This window comes from Perca fluviatilis, chromosome 4 (assembly GCF_010015445.1).
Source record: "Perca fluviatilis chromosome 4, GENO_Pfluv_1.0, whole genome shotgun sequence".
Taxonomy (NCBI): domain Eukaryota; kingdom Metazoa; phylum Chordata; class Actinopteri; order Perciformes; family Percidae; genus Perca; species Perca fluviatilis.
The window spans coordinates 44,606,632-44,628,929 of record NC_053115.1 but is presented as its reverse complement, the minus strand read 5'-3'; the positions used below and the strand labels follow the sequence as shown (position 1 = coordinate 44,628,929).

At 42.8% G+C, this 22,298-nt stretch overlaps 2 protein-coding genes across 6 annotated transcripts; one reads left to right on the top strand and one right to left on the bottom strand.

Annotated features, from left to right (window-relative positions):
- Positions 1-3,329: 3,329 nt before the first annotated feature.
- On the bottom strand, positions 3,330-8,648 carry snrpb (small nuclear ribonucleoprotein polypeptides B and B1). Its single transcript, XM_039799169.1, has 7 exons — positions 8,498-8,648; positions 7,411-7,562; positions 5,385-5,496; positions 4,094-4,246; positions 3,883-4,012; positions 3,640-3,765; positions 3,330-3,485 (listed from the first exon to the last, which is right to left on the bottom strand). Exons 1-7 carry the CDS (start codon positions 8,498-8,500, stop codon positions 3,445-3,447), a joined length of 717 nt encoding a protein of 238 aa, XP_039655103.1. The 5' UTR covers positions 8,501-8,648; the 3' UTR covers positions 3,330-3,444.
- Positions 8,649-9,104: 456 nt separating this feature from the next.
- LOC120556792 (E3 ubiquitin-protein ligase RNF182) lies at positions 9,105-21,607 on the top strand. Of its 5 annotated transcripts, none has more exons than XM_039796517.1 (9): positions 9,105-9,232; positions 12,560-12,607; positions 12,920-12,988; positions 13,394-13,535; positions 17,333-17,400; positions 17,685-17,787; positions 17,896-18,080; positions 18,525-18,647; positions 20,653-21,607. In XM_039796517.1, the coding sequence occupies exons 2-9, from the start codon at positions 12,560-12,562 to the stop codon at positions 20,845-20,847; spliced, it is 933 nt and encodes a 310-aa protein (XP_039652451.1). In that variant the 5' UTR covers positions 9,105-9,232; the 3' UTR covers positions 20,848-21,607. The 5 variants fall into 5 exon arrangements, with proteins under 5 accessions (XP_039652451.1, XP_039652454.1, XP_039652450.1 ...); XM_039796520.1 differs by having other exon boundaries at positions 12,886-12,988; XM_039796516.1 differs by having other exon boundaries at positions 9,105-9,362.
- Positions 21,608-22,298: the final 691 nt, after the last annotated feature.

Below are 22,298 nucleotides of genomic sequence, written 5' to 3'. Positions count from 1 at the left end.
CCCTGTATAATAACAGTCTATGGTCCTGACCCTGTATAATAACAGTCTATGGTCTTGATCCTGTATAATATTAACAGTCTATGGTCCTGACCCTGTATAATAACAGTCTATGGTCCTACCCTGTAATATAATAACAGTCTATGGTCCTGACCCTGTATAATATTAACAGTCTATGGTCCTGACCCTGTATAATATTAAGTCTATGGTCCTGACCCTGTATAATATTAACAGTCTATGGTCCTGACCCTGTATAATATTAACAGTCTATGGTCCTGACCCTGTATAATATTAACAGTCTATGGTCCTGACCCTGTATAATATTAACAGTCTATGGTCCTGACCCTGTATAATATTAACAGTCTATGGTCCTGACCCTGTATAATAACAGTCTATGGTCCTGACCCTGTATAATATTAACAGTCTATGGTCCTGACCCTGTATAATATTAACAGTCTATGGTCTGACCCTGTATAATAACAGTCTATGGTCCTGACCCTGTATAATATTAAGTCTATGGTCCTGACCCTGTATATTAACAGTCTATGGTCTGACCCTGTATAATAACAGTCTATGGTCCTGACCCTGTATAATAACAGTCTATGGTCCTGACCCTGTATAATATTAACAGTCTATGGTCCTGACCCTGTATAATATTAACAGTCTATGGTCCTGACCCTGTATAATATTAACAGTCTATGGTCCTGACCCTGTATAATATTAAGTCTATGGTCCTGACCCTGTATAATATTAACAGTCTATGGTCCTGACCCTGTATAATATTAACAGTCTATGGTCCTGACCCTGTATAATATTAAGTCTATGGTCCTGACCCTGTATAATATTAACAGTCTATGGTCCTGACCCTGTATAATATTAACAGTCTATGGTCCTGACCCTGTATAATATTAAGTCTATGGTCCTGACCCTGTATAATATTAACAGTCTATGGTCCTGACCCTGTATAATATTAACAGTCTATGGTCCTGACCCTGTATAATATTAACAGTCTATGGTCCTGACCCTGTATAATATTAAGTCTATGGTCCTGACCCTGTATAATATTAACAGTCTATGGTCCTGACCCTGTATAATATTAAGTCTATGGTCCTGACCCTGTATAATATTAAGTCTATGGTCTGACCCTGTATAATAACAGTCTATGGTCCTGACCCTGTATAATATTAACAGTCTATGGTCCTGACCCTGTATAATATTAACAGTCTATGGTCCTGACCCTGTATAATATTAAGTCTATGGTCCTGACCCTGTATAATAACAGTCTATGGTCCTGACCTAGTCTAATCCATAGGCTGTATAATAACAGTCTATGGTCCTGACCCTGTATAATATTAAGTCTATGGTCCTGACCCTGTATAATATTAACAGTCTATGGTCCTGACCCTGTATAATATTAACAGTCTATGGTCCTGACCCTGTATAATATTAAGTCTATGGTCCTGACCCTGTATAATATTAACAGTCTATGGTCCTGACCCTGTATAATATTAAGTCTATGGTCCTGACCCTGTATATTAACAGTCTATGGTCCTGACCCTGTATAATAACAGTCTATGGTCCTGACCCTGTATAATAACAGTCTATGGTCCTGACCCTGTATAATATTAACAGTCTATGGTCCTGACCCTGTATAATATTAACAGTCTATGGTCCTGACCCTGTATAATATTAACAGTCTATGGTCCTGACCCTGTATAATATTAAGTCTATGGTCCTGACCCTGTATAATATTAACAGTCTATGGTCCTGACCCTGTATAATATTAACAGTCTATGGTCCTGACCCTGTATAATAATAAGTCTATGGTCCTGACCCTGTATAATATTAACAGTCTATGGTCCTGACCCTGTATAATATTAACAGTCTATGGTCCTGACCCTGTATAATATTAAGTCTATGGTCCTGACCCTGTATAATATTAACAGTCTATGGTCCTGACCCTGTATAATATTAACAGTCTATGGTCCTGACCCTGTATAATATTAACAGTCTATGGTCCTGACCCTGTATAATATTAAGTCTATGGTCCTGACCCTGTATAATATTAACAGTCTATGGTCCTGACCCTGTATAATATTAAGTCTATGGTCCTGACCCTGTATAATATTAAGTCTATGGTCCTGACCCTGTATAATAACAGTCTATGGTCCTGACCCTGTATAATATTAACGTCTATGGTCTGACCCTGTATAATATTAACAGTCTATGGTCCTGACCCTGTATAATATTAAATCTATGGTCCTGACCCTGTATAATATTAACAGTCTATGGTCCTGACCTTATATATTTTCTTTATTATATCTATGTCTGACCCTGTATAATATTAACAGTCTATGGTCCTGACCCTGTATAATATTAACAGTCTATGGTCCTGACCCTGTATAATATTAACAGTCTATGGTCCTGACCCTGTATAATATTAACAGTTTATGGTCCTGACCCTGTATAATATTAACAGTCTATGGTCGCCTTATAATTATCTATCTCCTGTATAATATTAAGTCTATGGTCCTGACCCTGTATAATAAATCTATGTCTGACCCTGTATATTTAATTATTCCCTTATATAAAAGTCTATGGTCCTGACCCTGTATAATAATAACAGTCTATGGTCCTGACCCTGTATAATATTAAGTCTATGGTCCTGACCCTGTATAATATTAAGTCTATGGTCCTGACCCTGTATAATATTAAGTCTATGGTCCTGACCCTGTATATTAAGTCTATGGTTGAATCCCTAACAAAGCAGACAACTGTTCCTTTGTGCCAACAAGTGACTTACTGAATGTTAATAGATTATATTTTAGGCCTACAGTACACTAGGTCTATTCTTTATTTCTGCTCTGAACAGAAAAATGAGAAGGCATAAACATTGTAACTTGTCAAGTCAGTTCAGCTTTTGAATTATGTTTGTTCAAAATAAAATACTCTTCAGAACAAGTTAATCATCTGTGAATGTGTCTCTTAAAATCAGAAAACCAGACACATTTAACAAAGCTGCATTCACCAAAAATCATTCAGTAAGTGGTTTAGAACATTTGACCAGTATCTGAGATGTGTGAAACACTATTTGACTGAAAAAGGTTATCAGAAATAATTTAAAAGACTAAAATATGTTGACTAAAACTAGACTAACAAAACAAAGTTATGTGAATGACTAAATCCAACAAGGACAAATGGCACAAGTCTAAATAAAAAAAAAATATAGGTGACAAAATTAACACTAGTTGACTTGAATATCAGAGTTCATCTGAGCTCTGATTGGTCCAGACTTTTATTGAACTGGTTACCATAGAGACAGAAACAGAAAGCAGAATTTAAACCATCCTGGAGAAACTTTATTAAAAAACAAACAAGATTTTAAAAAAAACCAAAAAAAAAAGAAATATCTATACAGCAGGTGAGTGTGAGGGGGCAGGGACTTCCTCAGGGCCGGGGGGGCGGTCTCATCCCGGGAGGAGGTGGTCCTGAAAAAGAGAAGGTCACATGATTAATCAAACTGGCACCAGAGACTCCAAACAACCCCAAAGAGACTAAATGTACGGGGGAAACGTGACATTTTCCTGAGGGAGGACGCCTGTCTGTTTTTATTTAAAGTCCCTGAACGTGTCATGGTGTTACCTCTCATGCCGGGCGGAGGCGGCCTCATGCCTGGGGGAGGCATCCCCATCGGGGCTCCTCTGCCCGGAGGCATCCCCATCGGAGGACCCATTGGTGGGCGCATGCCGGGAGGCGGGCCCATCATACCTGCAGGGGGAGGGGCCAGGGAAACAACCAATCAGCACACAGACTCAGATCTAAAAAGGAGTAAGTTCAGCCTCCCTTTTCCTATGCTATGACAGCCAATCAGAATCCGATGTCTACCTGGGGGTGGGGCTCCCCGGCCCATCGGGGGCGGGGCTCCGCGTCCCGGAGGGTACTGGGTGGGAGCGCCGGCGATGCTGGCTCCGGCTGCTGCCGCAGCAACCGTCCCTCTGCCCTGCGGAGTCATCACCTGCAGACAGACAGGAAGCCGTTAACACCCGAATACTCGCACACGGCCGAGCACGGCGCCGGTTAATGTTGCCATGGTTACCTGCTGCGATGGCCCGCCTACTCCTCTCACGGGGCCGGCGAGTCCGGCCGGGGCCTGAGGCATCGGAGCACCGGCCGGGACACCACGACCAGCCGCACGGCCCACACCGGGACCTCCGGCCACACCGGCCAATGGGACGCGAGCTATTCCCGTCTGAGGGGAGAGAGAGAGAGAGACAGTTTATTAACTGGATCTTAAAATATGTAAATGTGCTTCAGCAATACTTTGTCTGAATATGGTCATACTAATGAAGGCTCTTTGAATTTGAGAGACAGACAAAGAAGAGAGAGAGACATGTATGGATTGTACAGTCATTATATTGTGTTATGTAATGGTTTTGTAATGTGTTGTATGCCTATGAGTGCAGTATATAATCTATGAGACACCTACTATGTGTTTAATATGCGATTGTGTACTATATATGCATTTTCTGTAAACTGCTTTTTAGAGAGACAGAGAGACCAACAGAAAGACAGAGAAAGAGACAGACAAAGAGGGACAGACAGAGACAAAGAAAGAGACAGAGACAGACAGATAGTGAGAGAGAGACAGAGACAAAGAAAGAGACAGAGACAGACCGATAGTGAGAGAGAGACAGAGACAAAGAAAGAGACAGAGACAGACCGAGCGAGAAAGAGAGACAGTGAGAGACCGATAGTGAGAGAGAGACAAAGAAAGAGACAGTGAGAGACCGATAGTGAGAGAGAGACAGAGACAAAGAAAGAGAGACAGTGAGAGACCGATAGTGAGAGCAAGACAGAGACAAAGAAAGAGAGACCGTGAGAGACCGATAGTGAGAGAGAGACAGAGACAAAGAAAGAGAGACAGTGAGAGACCGATAGTGAGAGCAAGACAGAGACAAAGAAAGAGAGACAGTGAGAGACCGATAGTGAGAGAGAGACAGAGACAAAGAAAGAAAGACCGTGAGAGACAGACAAAGAGGGACAGACAGAGACAAAGAAAGAGAGACAGTGAGAGACCGATAGTGAGAGAGAGACAGAGACAAAGAAAGAGAGACAGTGAGAGACCGATAGTGAGAGAGAGCAGAGACAAAGAAAGAGAGACAGTGAGAGACCGATAGTGAGAGAGAGACAGAGACAAAGAAAGAGAGACAGTGAGAGACCGATAGTGAGCGAGACAGACAGACAGAGGGAGGGATGAGGAAGTTTAGATTTAAAGATGTCATGCTGACCATGTCATGGTGTTTGAGTCGAAGCGTTTGATATTTGTATAAATATGATGATAAAGTGTTTCATAAGGAAATATTTCAGTCCGTCTGATTGGCTCTTACATCTTTAGGGGGCGGGCCCTCGACCGTCATGGAGACCAGGTTCTCCCCCCGCAGCAGAACGAGACCTAGAACCCTCTTCTCCTCTCGCTCCGGCTGCTTGGAGTTCTTCGGCCTGGAGGACACAAACACACAACCATTACCCAGCATGCCTCAGTGCTGACCCCAGACAACCAGTATACTCGCCATTCCCGACCTGTCACGCAACATTGTGACATCATGGGAGCACCGTAACCATTTATACTGACGCGTGGTGGTCGTGACACCAGTTGCAGTCTTCTCCTGAACAGAGGTGGCGCTAATGAGGAAAGGCTACCGACGAAAAAGGGCAGAACTGGCAGCAGCACTGACGTCAGTGGCTCAGATGATATTGGAGTCAATGGATGAGGAAGAACAGCTGATTCAGAGCCTTCTTGCTAAGAAAAAGAAGGTGGACTGTTGGTCCTTAGAATAAACCCAGACAAATATCAATATCCTGGTGAAACAAACGAGGATATAGACGAAGAGAAGCACTTTGAATACTTCAGAATGTCTGCACAACGATTCAATGACCTACTTCATCGGATCAAGCCCTTCATTCACTATCAAAGAACTCATCTTAACCAGGTAAGTTTACTAGAGAGACCTGCAGTCGCTCCGAGAGTCCTGGCATCACGTTACCCTCAACCAGTCCATGCTTCCCGTTTCCGCTTTGTCTTGCGCGTACCTCTGGTCGCACACTTTAAATACTGCCGCGCCGGCGAGCTCTACGGCATTTTAACGCCACATTGTCGCGCGACAGGTTCGGAACTGCGACATTAAGAGGCTGCTGGACAAATGATTTCTGGAACAGTTTTAGTCTCATTTTATCCTCTTTCCTGTTCATTGATTAAGTTCCTATTATATTCTCTGATCAAACTTTTAGTGTCCCCTGATACTGATCTGTCTGCCTTTTGTCTGTAGCTCAGTGTTAAAAAAAACAAAGCAGCTTTAAATAATTTGAGCAGACTGTATTGGGTCTACGCAAATCTACTCACATAGTTGTGAACCAAATGTGGGCGATTTTGCCCAAACTACCCATAGACTATATAAGAATGGACCAACAGATCCCTTGTCTCTGGACGGAGACCAGTGAAGGATATTAGAAGCCCTTTTCCTGGTGGGGCTGAGTGTTACTGAGCAGCCTCCAACTGAGAGAGACAACGTAGATGTGAGGTGAGCAACCTGTCTGAAAGTGTGAAGTCTTCTGGTAGCTGTGCCGAGAGAAATCTCAATCATTCCCAATCTTACAGAGACGGAGAGCGTAGGTATATGTAAGGAGATAACATGGGCACAGGCTAATTACTGATCACTAACATGCTAGTTAACATTAGTCATTACTGATCACTAACATGCTAGTTAACATTAGTCATTACTGATCACTAACATGCTAGTTAACATTAGTAATTACTGATCACTAACATGCTAGTTAACATTAGTCATTACTGATCACTAACATGCTAGTTAACATTAGTCATTACTGATCACTAACATGCTAGTTAACATTAGTCATTACTGATCACTAACATGCTAGTTAACATTAGTAATTACTGATCACTAACATGCTAGTTAACATTAGTCATTAAACCTAAACAGATAATTGAAGTCCAAACTGCCTGTGAGCTTCTCCTGTACTGTAATTCCTCTACTGTGTGACAGTAAGTCTCGTGGTTATGACCCAATCGTTAGCCTATTGTTATAAAAGTGTCTGCTACGGAGCCATAACGTGAGCTACAAGGTAATGGAGCCTTTTATACATTGTTGTGTTTCTTTAGAAATAAACAACGGACAAATAGAGTCTTTAAACGCTTCAGATGTAAAGTTATTCTCTGTCAAAGTGACGTCAGAATGAATGGGAGCCAATGGGATGCTAACGGGAGGTGATGGCTTTGTAGCATCAAAATGGCGACATAGGAGGTTTGAGTTCTGAAGCGAAGCTTATCCCCTTTAAACTACCGGGTTAATAAATGTGTGCGTTGACGACCTTTAACCTCCGAGTTATGAGACTTACTTGATCTTCCTGAACTCGTCACAGTCACACAGGATGAGGTTCATGTGTTTGTCGAAGGCCTTGAAGGTGCCGATGAAGATTCGGCCGTCCTGCAGGATGCACCTCATCCTGAAGTCAATATGCTGCAGCATCTTACTGCTCTTACCCACCGTCTGGAACCAATCAGAGACATGTGTTACTATGACATCAGCACCAACACAGAACCAGAGACCATCAGACGGACCCTTTAACTTCCAATCTCAGAGAGACACACACACAAGAAAGAAAGACTCTAATACTATAATACTAATGTAGGCTTTGGAGAAAGCTCTGTGTGAAGCCTCCACACAACCATAAATCAGACTTAAGTCTTCCTCAAACGAGTAAAATCACTGCAGGATGGTATTAAACAGGTTGAGCATGTGCTCGTACACAACAGGGTGTTAGTTTGGTCTGGCTGAACGTGCTCCAGGAGTTAAAGATGGCTGACCCCTATCACTGCTGTAAACAACCTATAACCCTAATCATATTGATAAGTATCTGCCAGGCCAGACACACTAACATATACACTGATATAAGCCTTAGCCCTGAGTACAGTGACTCTACGGGTCAATACTTTATTACTGGATGCATTCATATCAACGCATGCGTAGTATCGGTTAGCTTGTAGCTCCGATAGCATGTAGCTAAGAGGTTACAGTATTATATTCTATTAGTGATGCTACACCCGGAAACGTTGGTCTCCGGTGTGAACAAACATTTACCCGGTAAATGTTACGTTAACGGCGCAGTTAAAACAAACATGGAGGCAGTTTTCATTCATGAAACCAAAGTTCTCACAACACCGCAGCGCTACCGTTTAACGGGCTAAACGCGGTGTTTACAGACAGAAACTCGTTAACGTAGCGAAAGACTGAACATTGTGTGATTGCTGATGGGATATCTGATGGGTTTAACAACTGTTTGAGACGGCGCGAGGAGGCTGACGATCAACCGACGTTCATCCAAATCTTCCGCCATTATTACAGTCAACCCGTATAAATCCGGTATAAATCTGGTAACCCCCGCAGCCCACAGGTAGCGGATACTCCGCCCGGTAAACACTCACCATGTTTGCGGTTCTGATGGCTCCGATTCAGACGGATTCACCAAACAAACCCAAAAAATTTAACCTGCGGAGTTCCCGCCGCCAGGCTCTTCTTTATCAGAGATTCACAGGAAGTGACGTACGGCAGCGATCCGACCCAAACAAGGACACACAGTAAAGAGTTCCTACCTTCACACACATGGTTCCCTCTGTGTAACAGTTTATTCAATAAACACAGTCATACTATATAAATATAATAATACACACTTTTATTTATTTCCAGGGATTTCATTTTATAACAAAAACTCTCTGTTTTAAGTATTAATTATTTTGTTTTTTCTAGTTAATTCTTTATTGTACAGAAGTTCTGATACAAAGGTACAAACATAGATTAGACATTAATAAACAGGGACACAAGAGAAGAAAATACCATGGAAATAAATAAATGAATGGCTGGAAGGGTTACATCTACGGCCGGAAGTGACGCAAAATTAAACTAGACAAATACAGTAATATACATTTAAACCCTTTCTTTCAGGGAGTGCGTTAATCTTTTTCCTAAACGTAATCTGAACGTAATGAGTCGTGTTGGTGTTAGCTGTAGCCCTTCTAGACCCCCGGTTGCCATGGTAACCCCGTCTCCTGCCTCCGGGCGCGCGCTGCAGTGAGTCAGTGAGCAGCAGAGAGACAGAGGACAGACGGGGAGTCACCGACAGAGACCGACGGACCGGAGACACTACGGACACAGTAACTACGGTAACCGTTAGCCTGCTAGCCTGTTAGCTTCCCCGCAGCTGCTGAGGCGCGAGACCCTCACCATTACTGAGACTGATGACGAGCGACGGCCGCGGTGTTGCTTCAGCCTGACAGACTCCAACTTATACAGGTACATATATATTATATTCTATTATACACAGCATCTACAGGTATATATATTAATACACAGCATCTACAGCATCACACAGGTATATATATACAGGTATATATATATATATATATATATATATATATATATTGGATATTGCACTAGTCCATATTGAGATTTCAATAAAACTCACACACACACACACTCACATTCACACACACACTCACATGCACACACACACACACACTCACACACACACACACACTCACATTCACACACACACTCACATGCACACACACACACACACTCACATGCACACACACACACTCACACACACGTACACACACATACACACACGCACACACACACACACTCACATGCACACACACACACACACGCACACACACACACACACATGCACACACACACATACACTAAAGTAGTTTTAGTCGTGCAACAGAAAACTGATTGGACAGATAGTCTAGCTAGCTGTCTGGATTTACCCTGCAGAGATCTGAGGAGCAGTTAGACAGACAGACAGACAGATAGTCTAGCTAGCTGTCTGGATTTACCCTGCAGAGATCTGAGGAGCAGTTAGACAGACAGACAGACAGATAGTCTAGCTAGCTGTCTGGATTTACCCTGCAGAGATCTGAGGAGCAGTTAGACAGACAGACAGACAGACAGACAGATAGTCTAGCTAGCTGTCTGGATTTACCCTGCAGAGATCTGAGGAGCAGTTAGACAGACAGACAGACAGATAGTCTAGCTAGCTGTCTGGATTTACCCTGCAGAGATCTGAGGAGCAGTTAGACAGACAGACAGACAGACAGACAGACAGACAGACAGACAGTCTAGCTAGCTGTCTGGATTTACCCTGCAGAGATCTGAGGAGCAGTTAGACAGACAGACAGACAGACAGATAGTCTAGCTAGCTGTCTGGATTTACCCTGCAGAGATCTGAGGAGCAGTTAGACAGACAGACAGACAGACAGACAGACAGTCTAGCTAGCTGTCTGGATTTACCCTGCAGAGATCTGAGGAGCAGTTAGACAGACAGACAGACAGACAGTCTAGCTAGCTGTCTGGATTTACCCTGCAGAGATCTGAGGAGCAGTTAGACAGACAGACAGACAGACAGACAGACAGACAGATAGTCTAGCTAGCTGTCTGGATTTACCCTGCAGAGATCTGAGGAGCAGTTAGACAGACAGACAGACAGACAGACAGTCTAGCTAGCTGTCTGGATCTACCCTGCAGAGATCTCAGGAGCAGTGAGACAGACAGACAGACAGACAGTCTAGATAGCTGTCTGGATTTACCCTGCAGAGATCTGAGGAGCAGTTAGACAGACAGACAGACAGACAGACAGACAGACAGACAGTCTAGCTAGCTGTCTGGATTTAGACAGTCTAGCTAGCTGTCTGGATTTACCCTGCAGAGATCTGAGGAGCAGTTAGACAGACAGACAGACAGACAGACAGACAGATAGTCTAGCTAGCTGTCTGGATTTACCCTGCAGAGATCTGAGGAGCAGTTAGACAGACAGACAGACAGACAGACAGACAGACAGACAGACAGTCTAGCTAGCTGTCTGGATTTACCCTGCAGAGATCTGAGGAGCAGTTAGACAGACAGACAGACAGACAGACAGACAGACAGACAGACAGACAGATAGTCTAGCTAGCTGTCTGGATTTACCCTGCAGAGATCTGAGGAGCAGTTAGACAGACAGACAGACAGTCTAGCTAGCTGTCTGGATTTACCCTGCAGAGATCTGAGGAGCAGTTAGACAGACAGACAGACAGACAGACAGACAGACAGATAGTCTAGCTAGCTGTCTGGATTTACCTTGCAGAGATCTGAGGAGCAGTTAGACAGACAGACAGACAGACAGACAGTCTAGCTAGCTGTCTGGATCTACCCTGCAGAGATCTGAGGAGCAGTTAGACAGACAGACAGACAGACAGTCTAGCTAGCTGTCTGGATTTACCCTGCAGAGATCTCAGGAGCAGTTAGACAGACAGACAGACAGACAGACAGATAGTCTAGCTAGCTGTCTGGATTTACCCTGCAGAGATCTGAGGAGCAGTTAACAGACAGACAGACAGACAGACAGTCGTAGCTAGCTGTCTGGATTTACCCTGCAGAGATCTGAGGAGCAAGTTAGACAGACAGACAGACAGACAGACAGTCTAGCTAGCTGTCTGGATTTACCCTGCAGAGATCTGAGGAGCAGTTAGACAGACAGACAGACAGACAGACAGTCTAGCTAGCTGTCTGGATTTACCCTGCAGAGATCTCAGGAGCAGTTAGACAGACAGACAGTCTAGCTAGCTGTCTGGATTTACCCTGCAGAGATCTCAGGAGCAGTTAGACAGACAGGCAGACAGACAGTCTAGCTAGCTGTCTGGATTTACCCTGCAGAGATCTCAGGAGCAGTTAACCATAGTCCTCACAAATCAGCCGGAGGTTAGAACCCCAACACAGAGACAGAGGAAGGGGACGGACAATACATGCATCCAGCGGACTTTCCTGCAGCACCGGAGCAATCCCTGTAGGGGAACGTCAAGGATATAGACTAATATAGCATAAAACTGACATTTAGATATCTGACTTGATAACAAAATGCTTTAGCTGACTAACACGTAACGGACATCACGTTATCTTAGTGTCTGTCCATGTTCTCCCTGCTGATTCCTCACTTCTGTTTCCACTTTGGTCTTCATTAAAGCTCAGTTTTTGGGGTCGGCAGCTTATAAAAACTGAAGTTCTGGGTTTCTTACACACTATACTACTCATACTGTAAATATTAGTACATGAAATAAATACAAGTGAGATCATATTGTGTAAACATGAGAATACATGATTAAATCTTGATAAAGTTACATGGAGTCTGGTCTGCCGGGAACCAGCTGATCTGATCTCATTGGTGGTTCAGCTGCAGGTAGAGCTGTTGCTATAGCAACATCAGCATCCCCAGAGTCCCCTTCCCCGGTTACATCACAGCTGCAGTGTGTGTGTGTGTGTGTGTGTGTGTGTGAGTGTGTTTCTGAGGAGACAAAATAAATATATAGCCTACCTTTGTACTCTGCTTTTGTACATGGTTAGTACAAGATGATACTCACTGTCTGTCTCCCTGTCTCTCTCGCAAACCTGTCTGTCTCTCACTAACCTGTCTGTCTCTCTGACCTGTCTGTCTCTCTCTGTCTCTGTAGATGGGCGTCCTCTCCGACTGTCAGACTGCTCAGCTGATCTGGAGTCAGGTAGGTACCTGCTACTCCGACCAATCATCATTGAAGAATACAGCGTTTAGCTTGTGATGATGAGCCAGTCTGTGGAGTCAGCTAGCCTTCTATATATCTATATATACATCTATATATCTTTTATCTAAATATAAGCGCAATTAAAACAGAGGATAAACCACAAAGATTGGTTTGAAACAACATTAAATTTAATATTTTGGCCAGTAAAAAAGATTCTTGGCTGCTGAGTCAGAAAGTTAGTTTCACCCCGCGGTGCTTTCTGATTGGTTGTCTTCCAGTCAGCTGACAGTTGAACTCACCTTCCTGGTTCAGGTGAAGACAGCAGCCAATAGGATGAGTCTGCTGAAGGGGGCGGAGCCTGGACCAGAGATGGATACCAAGGTTAGATTCCTTCTTTCTTTCAACGCTGGGTCATTAACTGTAGTTATGGTGCATTCAGGTGCAGACCTGATTAACTTTAGTTATGGTGCGTTCAGGTGCAGACCTGATTAACTGTAGTTAAGGTGCATTCAGGTGCAAATGTGATTAACTGTAGTTATGGTGCGTTCAGGTGCAGATTTTTTTTTTTTTATAAAAATTAATATATTATAGGTATTTTTTTTTATTTTTTTTTTTTTTTTTATTTAGCGTTCAGGTGCCGACTTGGTTAACTGTAGTTATGGTGCATTAAGGTGCAAACATGATTAACTGTAGTTATGGTGCGTTCAGGTGCAGATCTGGGTCATTAACTGTAGTTATGGGGCGTTCTGGTGCAGACCTGATTAACTGTAGTTATGGTGCGTTCAGGTGCAGACCTGGGCTCCATCTCTGGAGGAACTGGAGTGTAAGATCTGCTTCAGCCGCTACGACGCTCGCAGCCGTAAACCCAAACTGCTGCGCTGCCGACACCTCATCTGCGCCCGCTGCCTGAAGAAGATGGTCAACATGGGTGAGTTCCCCTAAATACATCTGGCAGGGAAAACAGACTTTCTACCAGACTCCATGTAAATAATCACTACTTTTCTCATCGTAAAACACACTTCATTCAAAGTGGACAGAAACTAAATAAAACTACCAAAAGCCGTCTTGGTTCATCTTTCCACTGTTCCAACAATCACCACTCTGGTTTGGTTGAAATAGACTCTTAATTCACCCATTTACATGTGGAGATATGCTGGCTCTATACACACTAAAAGTCCTGATTATTTACATGGAGTCTGGTGGAGATATGCTGACTCTATACACGCTAAAAGTCCTGATTATTTACATGGAGTCTGGTGGAGATATGCTGACTCTATACACGCTAAAAGTCCTGATTATTTACATAGAGTCTGGTGGAGATATGCTGACTCTATACACGCTAAAAGTCCTGATTATTTACATGGAGTCTGGTGGAGATATGCTGGCTCTAGACACGCTAAAAGTCCTGATTATTTACATGGAGTCTGGTGGAGATATGCTGGCTCTATACACGCTAAAAGTCCTGATTATTTACATGGAGTCTGGTGGAAGATTGCGGGCTCTAGACCGCGCTAAAAGTCCTGATTATTTACATGGAGTCTGGTGGAAATATGCTGGCTCTATACACGCTAAAAGTACTGATTATTTACATGGAGTCTGGTGGAGATATGCTGGCTCTATACACGCTAAAAGTCCTGATTATTTACATGGAGTCTGGTGGAAATATGCTGGCTCTATACACGCTAAAGACCCTGATTATTTACATGGAGTCTGGTGGAAATATGCTGGCTCTATACGCTTAAAAGTCCTGATTATTTACACATGGAGTCTGGTGGAGATATGCTGGCTCTATACACGCTAAAAGTCCTGATTATATACATTAAGGAGTCTGGTGGAGATATGCTGGCTCTAACACGCTAAAAGTCCTGATTATTTACATGGAGTCTGGTGGAGATATGCTGACTCTATACACTATAAAAGTCCTGATTATTTACATGGAGTCTGGTGGAGATATGCTGACTCTATACACGCTAAAAGTCCTGATTATTTACATGGAGTCTGGTGGAGATATGCTGGCTCTAGACACGCTAAAAGTCCTGATTATTTACATGGAGTCTGGTGGAGATATGCTGGCTCTATACACGCTAAAAGTCCTGATTATTTACATGGAGTCTGGTGGAGATATGCTGGCTCTAGACACGCTTAAAAGTCCTGATTATTTACATGGAGTCTGGTGGAGATATGCTGGCTCTATACACGCTAAAAGTCCTGATTATTTACATAGAGTCTGGTGGAGATATGCTGACTCTATACACGCTAAAAGTCCTGATTATTTACATGGAGTCTGGTGGAGATATGCTGGCTCTAGACACGCTAAAAGTCCTGATTATTTACATGGAGTCTGGTGGAGATATGCTGGCTCTATACACGCTAAAAGTCCTGATTATTTACATGGAGTCTGGTGGAGATATGCTGGCTCTAGACACGCTAAAAGTCCTGATTATTTACATGGAGTCTGGTGGAAATATGCTGGCTCTATACACGCTAAAAGTCCTGATTATTTACATGGAGTCTGGTGGAGATATGCTGGCTCTATACACGCTAAAAAGTCCTGATTATTTACATGGAGTCTGGTGGAGATATGCTGGCTCTAGACACGCTAAAGTCCTGATTATTTACATGGAGTCTGGTGGAGATATGCTGGCTCTATACACGCTAAAAGTCCTGATTATTTACATGGAGTCTGGTGGAGATATGCTGGCTCTACACGCTAAAAGTCCTGATTATTTACATGGAGTCTGGTGGAAATATGCGGGCTCTATACACGCTAAAAGTCCTGATTATTTACATGGAGTCTGGTGGAGATATGCTGGCTCTATACACGCTAAAAGTCCTGATTATTTACATGGAGTCTGGTGGAGATATGCTGGCTCTATACACGCTAAAAGTCCTGATTATTTACATGGAGTCTGGTGGAGATATGCTGGCTCTATACGGCTAAAAGTCCTGATTATTTACATGGAGTCTGGTGGAGATATGCTGGCTCTATACACGCTAAAAGTCCTGATTATTTACATGGAGTCTGGTGGAAATATGCTGGCTCTATACGCTAAAAGTCCTGATTATTTACATGGAGTCTGGTGGAGATATGCTGGCTCTATACACGCTAAAAGTCCTGATTATTTACATGGAGTCTGGTGGAGATATGCGGGCTCTATACACGCTAAAAGTCCTGATTATTTACATGGAGTCTGGTGGAGATATGCTGGCTCTATACACGCTAAAAGTCCTGATTATTTAATATAATCTGTAGGAGTCTGGTGGAGATATGCTGGCTCTATACACGCTAAAAGTCCTGATTATTTACATGGAGTCTGGTGGAAATATGCTGGCTCTATACATACAAAAGTCCTGATTATTTACATGGAGTCTGGTGGAGATATGCTGGCTCTATACACGCTTAAAGTCCTGATTATTTACATGGAGTCTGGTGGAGATATGCGGCTCTATACACGCTAAAAGTCCTGATTATTTACATGGAGTCTGGTGGAGATATGCTGGCTCTATACACGCTAAAAGTCCTGATTATTTACATGGAGTCTGGTGGAAATATGCTGGCTCTATACACGCTAAAAGTCCTGATTATTTACATGGAGTCTGGTGGAGATATGCTGGCTCTATACACGCTAAAAAGTCCTGATTATTTACATGGAGTCTGGTGGAAATATGCTGGCTCTATACACGCTAAAAGTCCTGATTATTTACATGGAGTCTGGTGGAAATATGCTGGCTCTATACGCGCCCTAAAAGTCCTGATTATTTACATGGAGTCTGGTGGAGATATGCTGGCTCTATACACGCTAAAAGTCCTGATTATTTACATGGAGTCTGGTGGAGATATGCTGGCTCTATACACGCTAAAAGTCCTGATTATTTACATGGAGTCTGGTGGAGATATGCTGGCTCTATACACGCTAAAGTCTGATTATTTACATTTGAATATGCGGCTTATACACGCTAAAGTCCTGATTATTTACATGGAGTCTGGTGGAAGTATGCTGGCTCTATACACGCTAAAAGTCCTGATTATTTACATGGAGTCTGGTGGAGATATGCTGGCTCTATACACGCTAAAAGTCCTGATTATTTACTGTGGTGAATTTTATTTGACTCATGGAGTCTGGTGGAGATATGCTGGCTCTATACACGTTAAAAGTCCTGATTATTTACATGGAGTCTGGTGGAGATATGCTGGCTCTATACACGCTTAAAAAGTCCTGATTATTTACATGGAGTCTGGTGGAGATATGCTGGCTCTATACACACTAAAAGTCCTGATTATTTACATGGAGTCTGGTGGAGATATGCTGGCTCTATACACGCTAAAAGTCCTGATTATTTACATGGAGTCTGGTGGAGATATGCTGGCTCTATACACGCTAAAAGTCCTGATTATTTACATGGAGTCTGGTGGAGATATGCTGGCTCTATACACGCTAAAAGTCCTGATTATTTACATGGAGTCTGGTGGAAATATGCTGGCTCTATACACGCTAAAAGTCCTGATTATTTACATGGAGTCTGGTGGAGATATGCTGGCTCTATACACGCTAAAAGTCCTGATTATTTACATGGAGTCTGGTGGATTTGAGAGAAAACTCCAGAGATGTGACTTGAACTTGTACTTAAGGACTCCAACAATATTCAGCTAATGAGATCGCTGATCACATGATTCTGAAATCACCCAGAGTGCCATGTGACTCTTGTGATCTGATTGGTTTTCAGGAGAGTCCTCGCCGTGCATCATCAGCTGTCCATTCTGTCGCCATGAGACCCGCGTCCCCGACGACGAGGTGAGAAGTAAATGTTTTTGGTTCACTTCCTGTATCAGTATCGTCCTCTCCTAAAGTTTGGTTTGTTAACACATATTCTACTGATTTTTGATGCGCTTTTTTCCGACATTTTATCATCACTTTACTAACAGAGAGGAGAGACCACTGGTGCAAATTCCCCGTTTTCAATGACGCTTTTTGTCTCTCTCTAACCTGTCTGTCTCTAACCTGTCTGACTCTAACCTGTCTGTCTCTAACCTGTCTGACTCTACCCTGTCTGACTCTAACCTGTCTGTCTCTACCAGGTGTGGCTGATGGAGGACGACCGCTACATGCTGGCTGTTCTGTCCCATCAGGATCAATTCAAGAGAGGAGAAGAGATGCTGCTGAGTCCCCACAGTCTCCCCGGTAAACACCCTCTCACTTCTCATTGGTTAATAATCTCTCTCTGTCAGGCGGCAGCGTGGAGTCAGACTGTCTCCTGATTGGTTAATAATCTCTCTCTCTGTCTGTCAGGCGGCAGCGTGGACTCAGACTTTATGCTGATCTCCGTCATGGCGCTCACCGAGGACTCTCCGAGCATGCTCAGTCTGTTTCGGCCGACCGGCCGCGACTTGCTGCCCGCCAACCTGCCAGTGAACAAGTTTGGCACCTGGAAGTCCTGCAGCATCCCCCGCTGCCTGCTGGGGGCGCTCTGCCTGGTCAGTACTCCACTAAACCTCTCTCAGGAACAGTTCTGTAGAAGAAGAAAACACAAAAAAACACAAAAACACACACACACACACACACCAGGCGCGTAGCCAGTAATAGGCCAGGGCGGCACTGGCCAAGTTTGATCAATACGTTTTGTTTTCTCATGAAAATATTCAAACGTATGTAAAAAAGAAATAGTAACAGAACTAGCTGTGTGTGTTTAGTGTGTTTTCTCTTCTGATTAAAACGAAACTGTTTAAACCATAGAATAAGGATCAAAAAATTAGGAAGCCTTCGGAACGTATGTGGTTGCTATGGTAACAACAGGCAGACTCTCCGGGTTGCCTTCAGCAGCTAACGTTAGCTAGCTGGCTGTTTAGACAACGTACCATGGATGTGTTAAGCAATGCACTGTTAAAGGTTACCGCGACAACAGTGGCTTCTCTTTAAAGTGGTCCGGACAGTTTTCTTGGATGGAGTCCAGTGGAAATAAGGACCAGCTCTTCTGCAGCATGTGCAGACATTTCCCCAGCGGAGCTGACAGCCAATCAGAGAGAGAGGAGGCCCTCACAGAGGTAACATTAAGTCCAACGGGTTTCATGCTTCTTTCGTTATTATTTAAGTAACCTAGTAACCTTCCTATTTTAGTAAGAAATGGTGAATACTGATGATGGCTTCTAGCTGAAAAGCATTTGTGTTGTGCCCACATTAAATAAGAAGTTAACTTCTCTGTGAGTGACCTAGTTTTTAGTTTTCTTTGATCCTGTCACTGCCGTGGACTCGACACACTGTCTAAGATTTGGCGCCTTGCTGGCCACTTTTCATTATATCTTTCATAATTCAAATGCTTGGCTGGAGGTTTTCATTCTTTGATTTTCTTTTACTGCTGGTAGCCATTTGCTGCTCATGATCTGACCGTAGTCCTGAAGCAACAATGCTGTTGCATTGTTACATGTGCGATTTCGGTCTGATTCTATGTCATGCAGTATGTAAATGCCTTCTCTGCTGTGTGGGTTCATGTTTAGTTGCCTCTTTGTGCTATAAAATGGTTAATTTTATAACAGTGCTGTGCAGAGCCAATGCTGCTAGTTCTGCCTGTGCAAATATATTTTAGCCTGAATAGGTTAAAATCGACAGGCTTTTTATCTATATTGTTGTGTACAAACTTTTTAGACTGAGCTTTGTTGGTTGAGCATGTTGTAGACAGTACTGCTGTTGCCGTTGTAATGCAGTATGTTGGAAGGTAAAATTGTTGCTGTTTTTTTCAGATTGTCCTTTTTGCTACTTCTACATCTATTTGAAAATGCATTTTTGACAGATTATGATTAGCTGAGAATTTCGTAAGAACCATTTTCACAGTATACTCCACAGTACAAGCATTTGTACACCGTTGTATCCTTGAAAAGCTTTTCTAAGGCATGTCCGAGTCCGTTGTCTGTGAGGTGGAAACATCCAGTCCAGGCTTTCGATGTGCGGCATCCCTTGAATCACGTAGCTAGATCAGACTTGGTCTTAAACTGAGAATCAGAACGTTTTTATTCCCCTGGGCTGCAGACTGGGGAACAGAGACGGGTTTGCTCGCCGCAGATGTAGCTTGGCTTCCACCCCCTCCACACCGACTTGTGGTAGGACTCGTCTCTCCAGGCCGCGCGCCCTTGGGCTACTCTTCCTTTGTCTTTAACGTCCAGATAACTGAACGTAATGGCCACGATCTCCAGGGAGGCACGATATGTGTCTCCATTTCAAACATCACTGCAGGTTGACTGCTTTTAGCAGCAGAGGTTGATTGTGGGCGACAATACTGTCGTGGTTAGCTCGCCGAAACTCTACTGCCGAAGTTGCTGGCTGGCTACGCAACGTTAGCTAATGTCTGCTAGCGTACGTACAGGCTAACTATAGCCAGTTAGCTTTGTGTGTAACGTAACAAAAACCCACCCATCTCAGAGGAGCGAAGCTCAATATTTCATTCAAAAAAATTATGGTACAAAAGGAGCACTAACGCCACAGGTCTTATGTTGACAACGTGGACGCAGATATAGGAAACTCCGAAGGCAGTCGTAATATTTACCTAGCAGGCTAGGCTAACGTTAGCAAACGTTGGCATAGTGTTAGCTAGCTGTCTAAACTTGTGAAAAGCCGAACAGCATCCCCGTCCAAGCTGTGTTTCACTTTCCCTCCAATATTATTATATTATTATAAACATAATAAAGACACCTGGACTCGCGAGACCAAAAGCCATATTTGGCAAGACCAATGGCAGAAATCGAGATGGGGCTTTCGTCTGTCGTCTCCCCAACGTGACGTAATGCAATGCATTGTGGGGAAAAGGAGAATCATTGCAAACCGCTGTAAAATAGTACTACTTTTTCGTATTTTATTCCGTTTTGTATTTGATGTTGTTGGGTAACAGTTTAAATGTTTATTACCAACAAGCAAATTGCAAAAATTCGTTAGAAAAAAATAAACCCTGCAACATGGGCTTTAACCCTAACCTGTGTGTGTGTGTGTGTGTGTGTGTGTGTGTGTGTGTGTGTGTGTGTGTGTGTGTGTGTGTGTGTGTGTGTGTGTGTCTGTGTGTAGGTATACTTCAGTTCTCTTCCTCTGGGGATCTACCTGCTGATGATTGGTCGGTTGTGTCTCGGCGTTGCCATGGTGAGTCTGGTTCCCTCCACGCTGCTTCTGCTCGTCCTCTACGGCTTCTGTCAGTGCGTGTGCACGGAGCTGTGCACGGCGCTGAGGGAGAAACTCGCCGCGTGCACGCACTTGCTGCCATGACGACGACAACAACAACACATCCAGGATGAAACACTGCAGAATTTTATTTAGTTATTGTGAAGAAATTTTACTTTTATTCTAACAATATTCCGACTTTTATTTTGAAGATATTTAAATTTTTCTTCTGAACTTTTTTTCTCAAAATAATCTGATTTTTTTTTTCTCAAAATATTCAGATTTTTTGAAATGTTGAAACTAATGGTTGTCTTCTGTTTTGGGGAGGAGATGTGTTAACATTCTGAGTTTTACTTAAAGTTGTTTAAAGTCTTCTGCAGACTCCATGTGGCGCTGATGCTAACCATTCATATGTGTATATATCTCTATATATACATATAGAGATATATACACATACGCACATATACATACATATATATATATATATATATATATATATATATACATACATATATATATATATATATAAACGTAGATGCTGCCTCCGGCTGTGAGATACCGTCTCTGGACATCTGACCCGTTGGGACCATAAAGACTCAGAGAAAATGACTTATTAGTTCATGAGAAGAAAAGCCAAACATAGCGACATGGAATAACATTTCACAGATGATAAATGTCTTTTACAATATTTGACTGTTACCAACGTGTTGAAGAGGAAACGTTAATCCTTCATGTTCCTGTCCTGATGCTGAGCTAAGCTAACGCTCGCCTGTGTCAGCTGAACTATATGTTGTTTCAGTAGTTAGTAATAACTCAGTAAAATGCTGTTATGTGTCTGTTATTAAACTGTTCCTCGAGTCATCCACGTGTGTGTGTGTGTGTGTGTGTGTGTGTGTGTGTGTGTGTGTGTGTGTGTGTGTGTGTGTGTGTGATATGACACACTGATTAACATTTTAATATGGCTCCCGACATAAAGTATAAATTATCACTCCAGTTCTGTGTTACATCTTTATATTTATATATATATATATATATAGTTTTACTCTTCTTGCAATTCATGGTCAATAATCCTAATTTAGTTTTAAGTAAAAAAAAAAATTATTTTAACTTATAGTTAAGATAAAAGTTTGTTTATGGATTGTCACAGATTTTGATTATAAGACATATAAGACAAATGCTGTAAAATTAAATTAAACACCCAGAATTCAATGAACATAGTGATATTTAGTCAGTATTTTATGGTTTTATGGAACCATCCGTGTTGTTTTGGGCCATATTCCTGATGAAGACAGTTTGAAACATTAGGACAAACAGGAAGGAGCAGAAGGGATGGAAAAGAGCAGCAGTGGGGGGGTTCCTGTGTCTGAGAATAACCTCCTGACGCAGTCTACCTGCACAGGTGAATCCCTGACAGAGCAGAGCCCAAGTCTCCGGAGACAAGCTCAGCTGTTAATTAAAAACACCTAGCATCCCGAGAGCAGAAGAACAACAAGAGTGTTAATAGAAACCTGCCTGACAGAAGAAGAAGTGATCGGCAGCAGGTAGGATGACTTTCT

What these genes read in the sequence shown, in the direction of transcription:
- LOC120556792 (XM_039796517.1), top strand. Translation starts at nt 12,560, where the DNA reads ATGGGCGTCCTCTCCGACTGTCAGACTGCTCAGCTGATCTGGAGTCAG. An exon ending in CCCGCGTCCCCGACGACGAG is followed by an intron (nt 17,401 to 17,684) that starts GTGAGAAGTAAA and finishes TGTCTCTACCAG; the next exon opens with GTGTGGCTGATGGAGGACGA. An exon ending in TGCTGGGGGCGCTCTGCCTG is followed by an intron (nt 18,081 to 18,524) that starts GTCAGTACTCCA and finishes TTCTCTTTAAAG; the next exon opens with TGGTCCGGACAGTTTTCTTG.
- snrpb (XM_039799169.1), bottom strand. An exon ending in GACGAGTTCAGGAAGATCAA is followed by an intron (nt 5,497 to 7,410) that starts GTAAGTCTCATA and finishes TGTGTCCTCCAG; the next exon opens with GCCGAAGAACTCCAAGCAGC. An exon ending in CCGGGGAGCCCCACCCCCAG is followed by an intron (nt 3,766 to 3,882) that starts GTAGACATCGGA and finishes CTCCCCCTGCAG; the next exon opens with GTATGATGGGCCCGCCTCCC.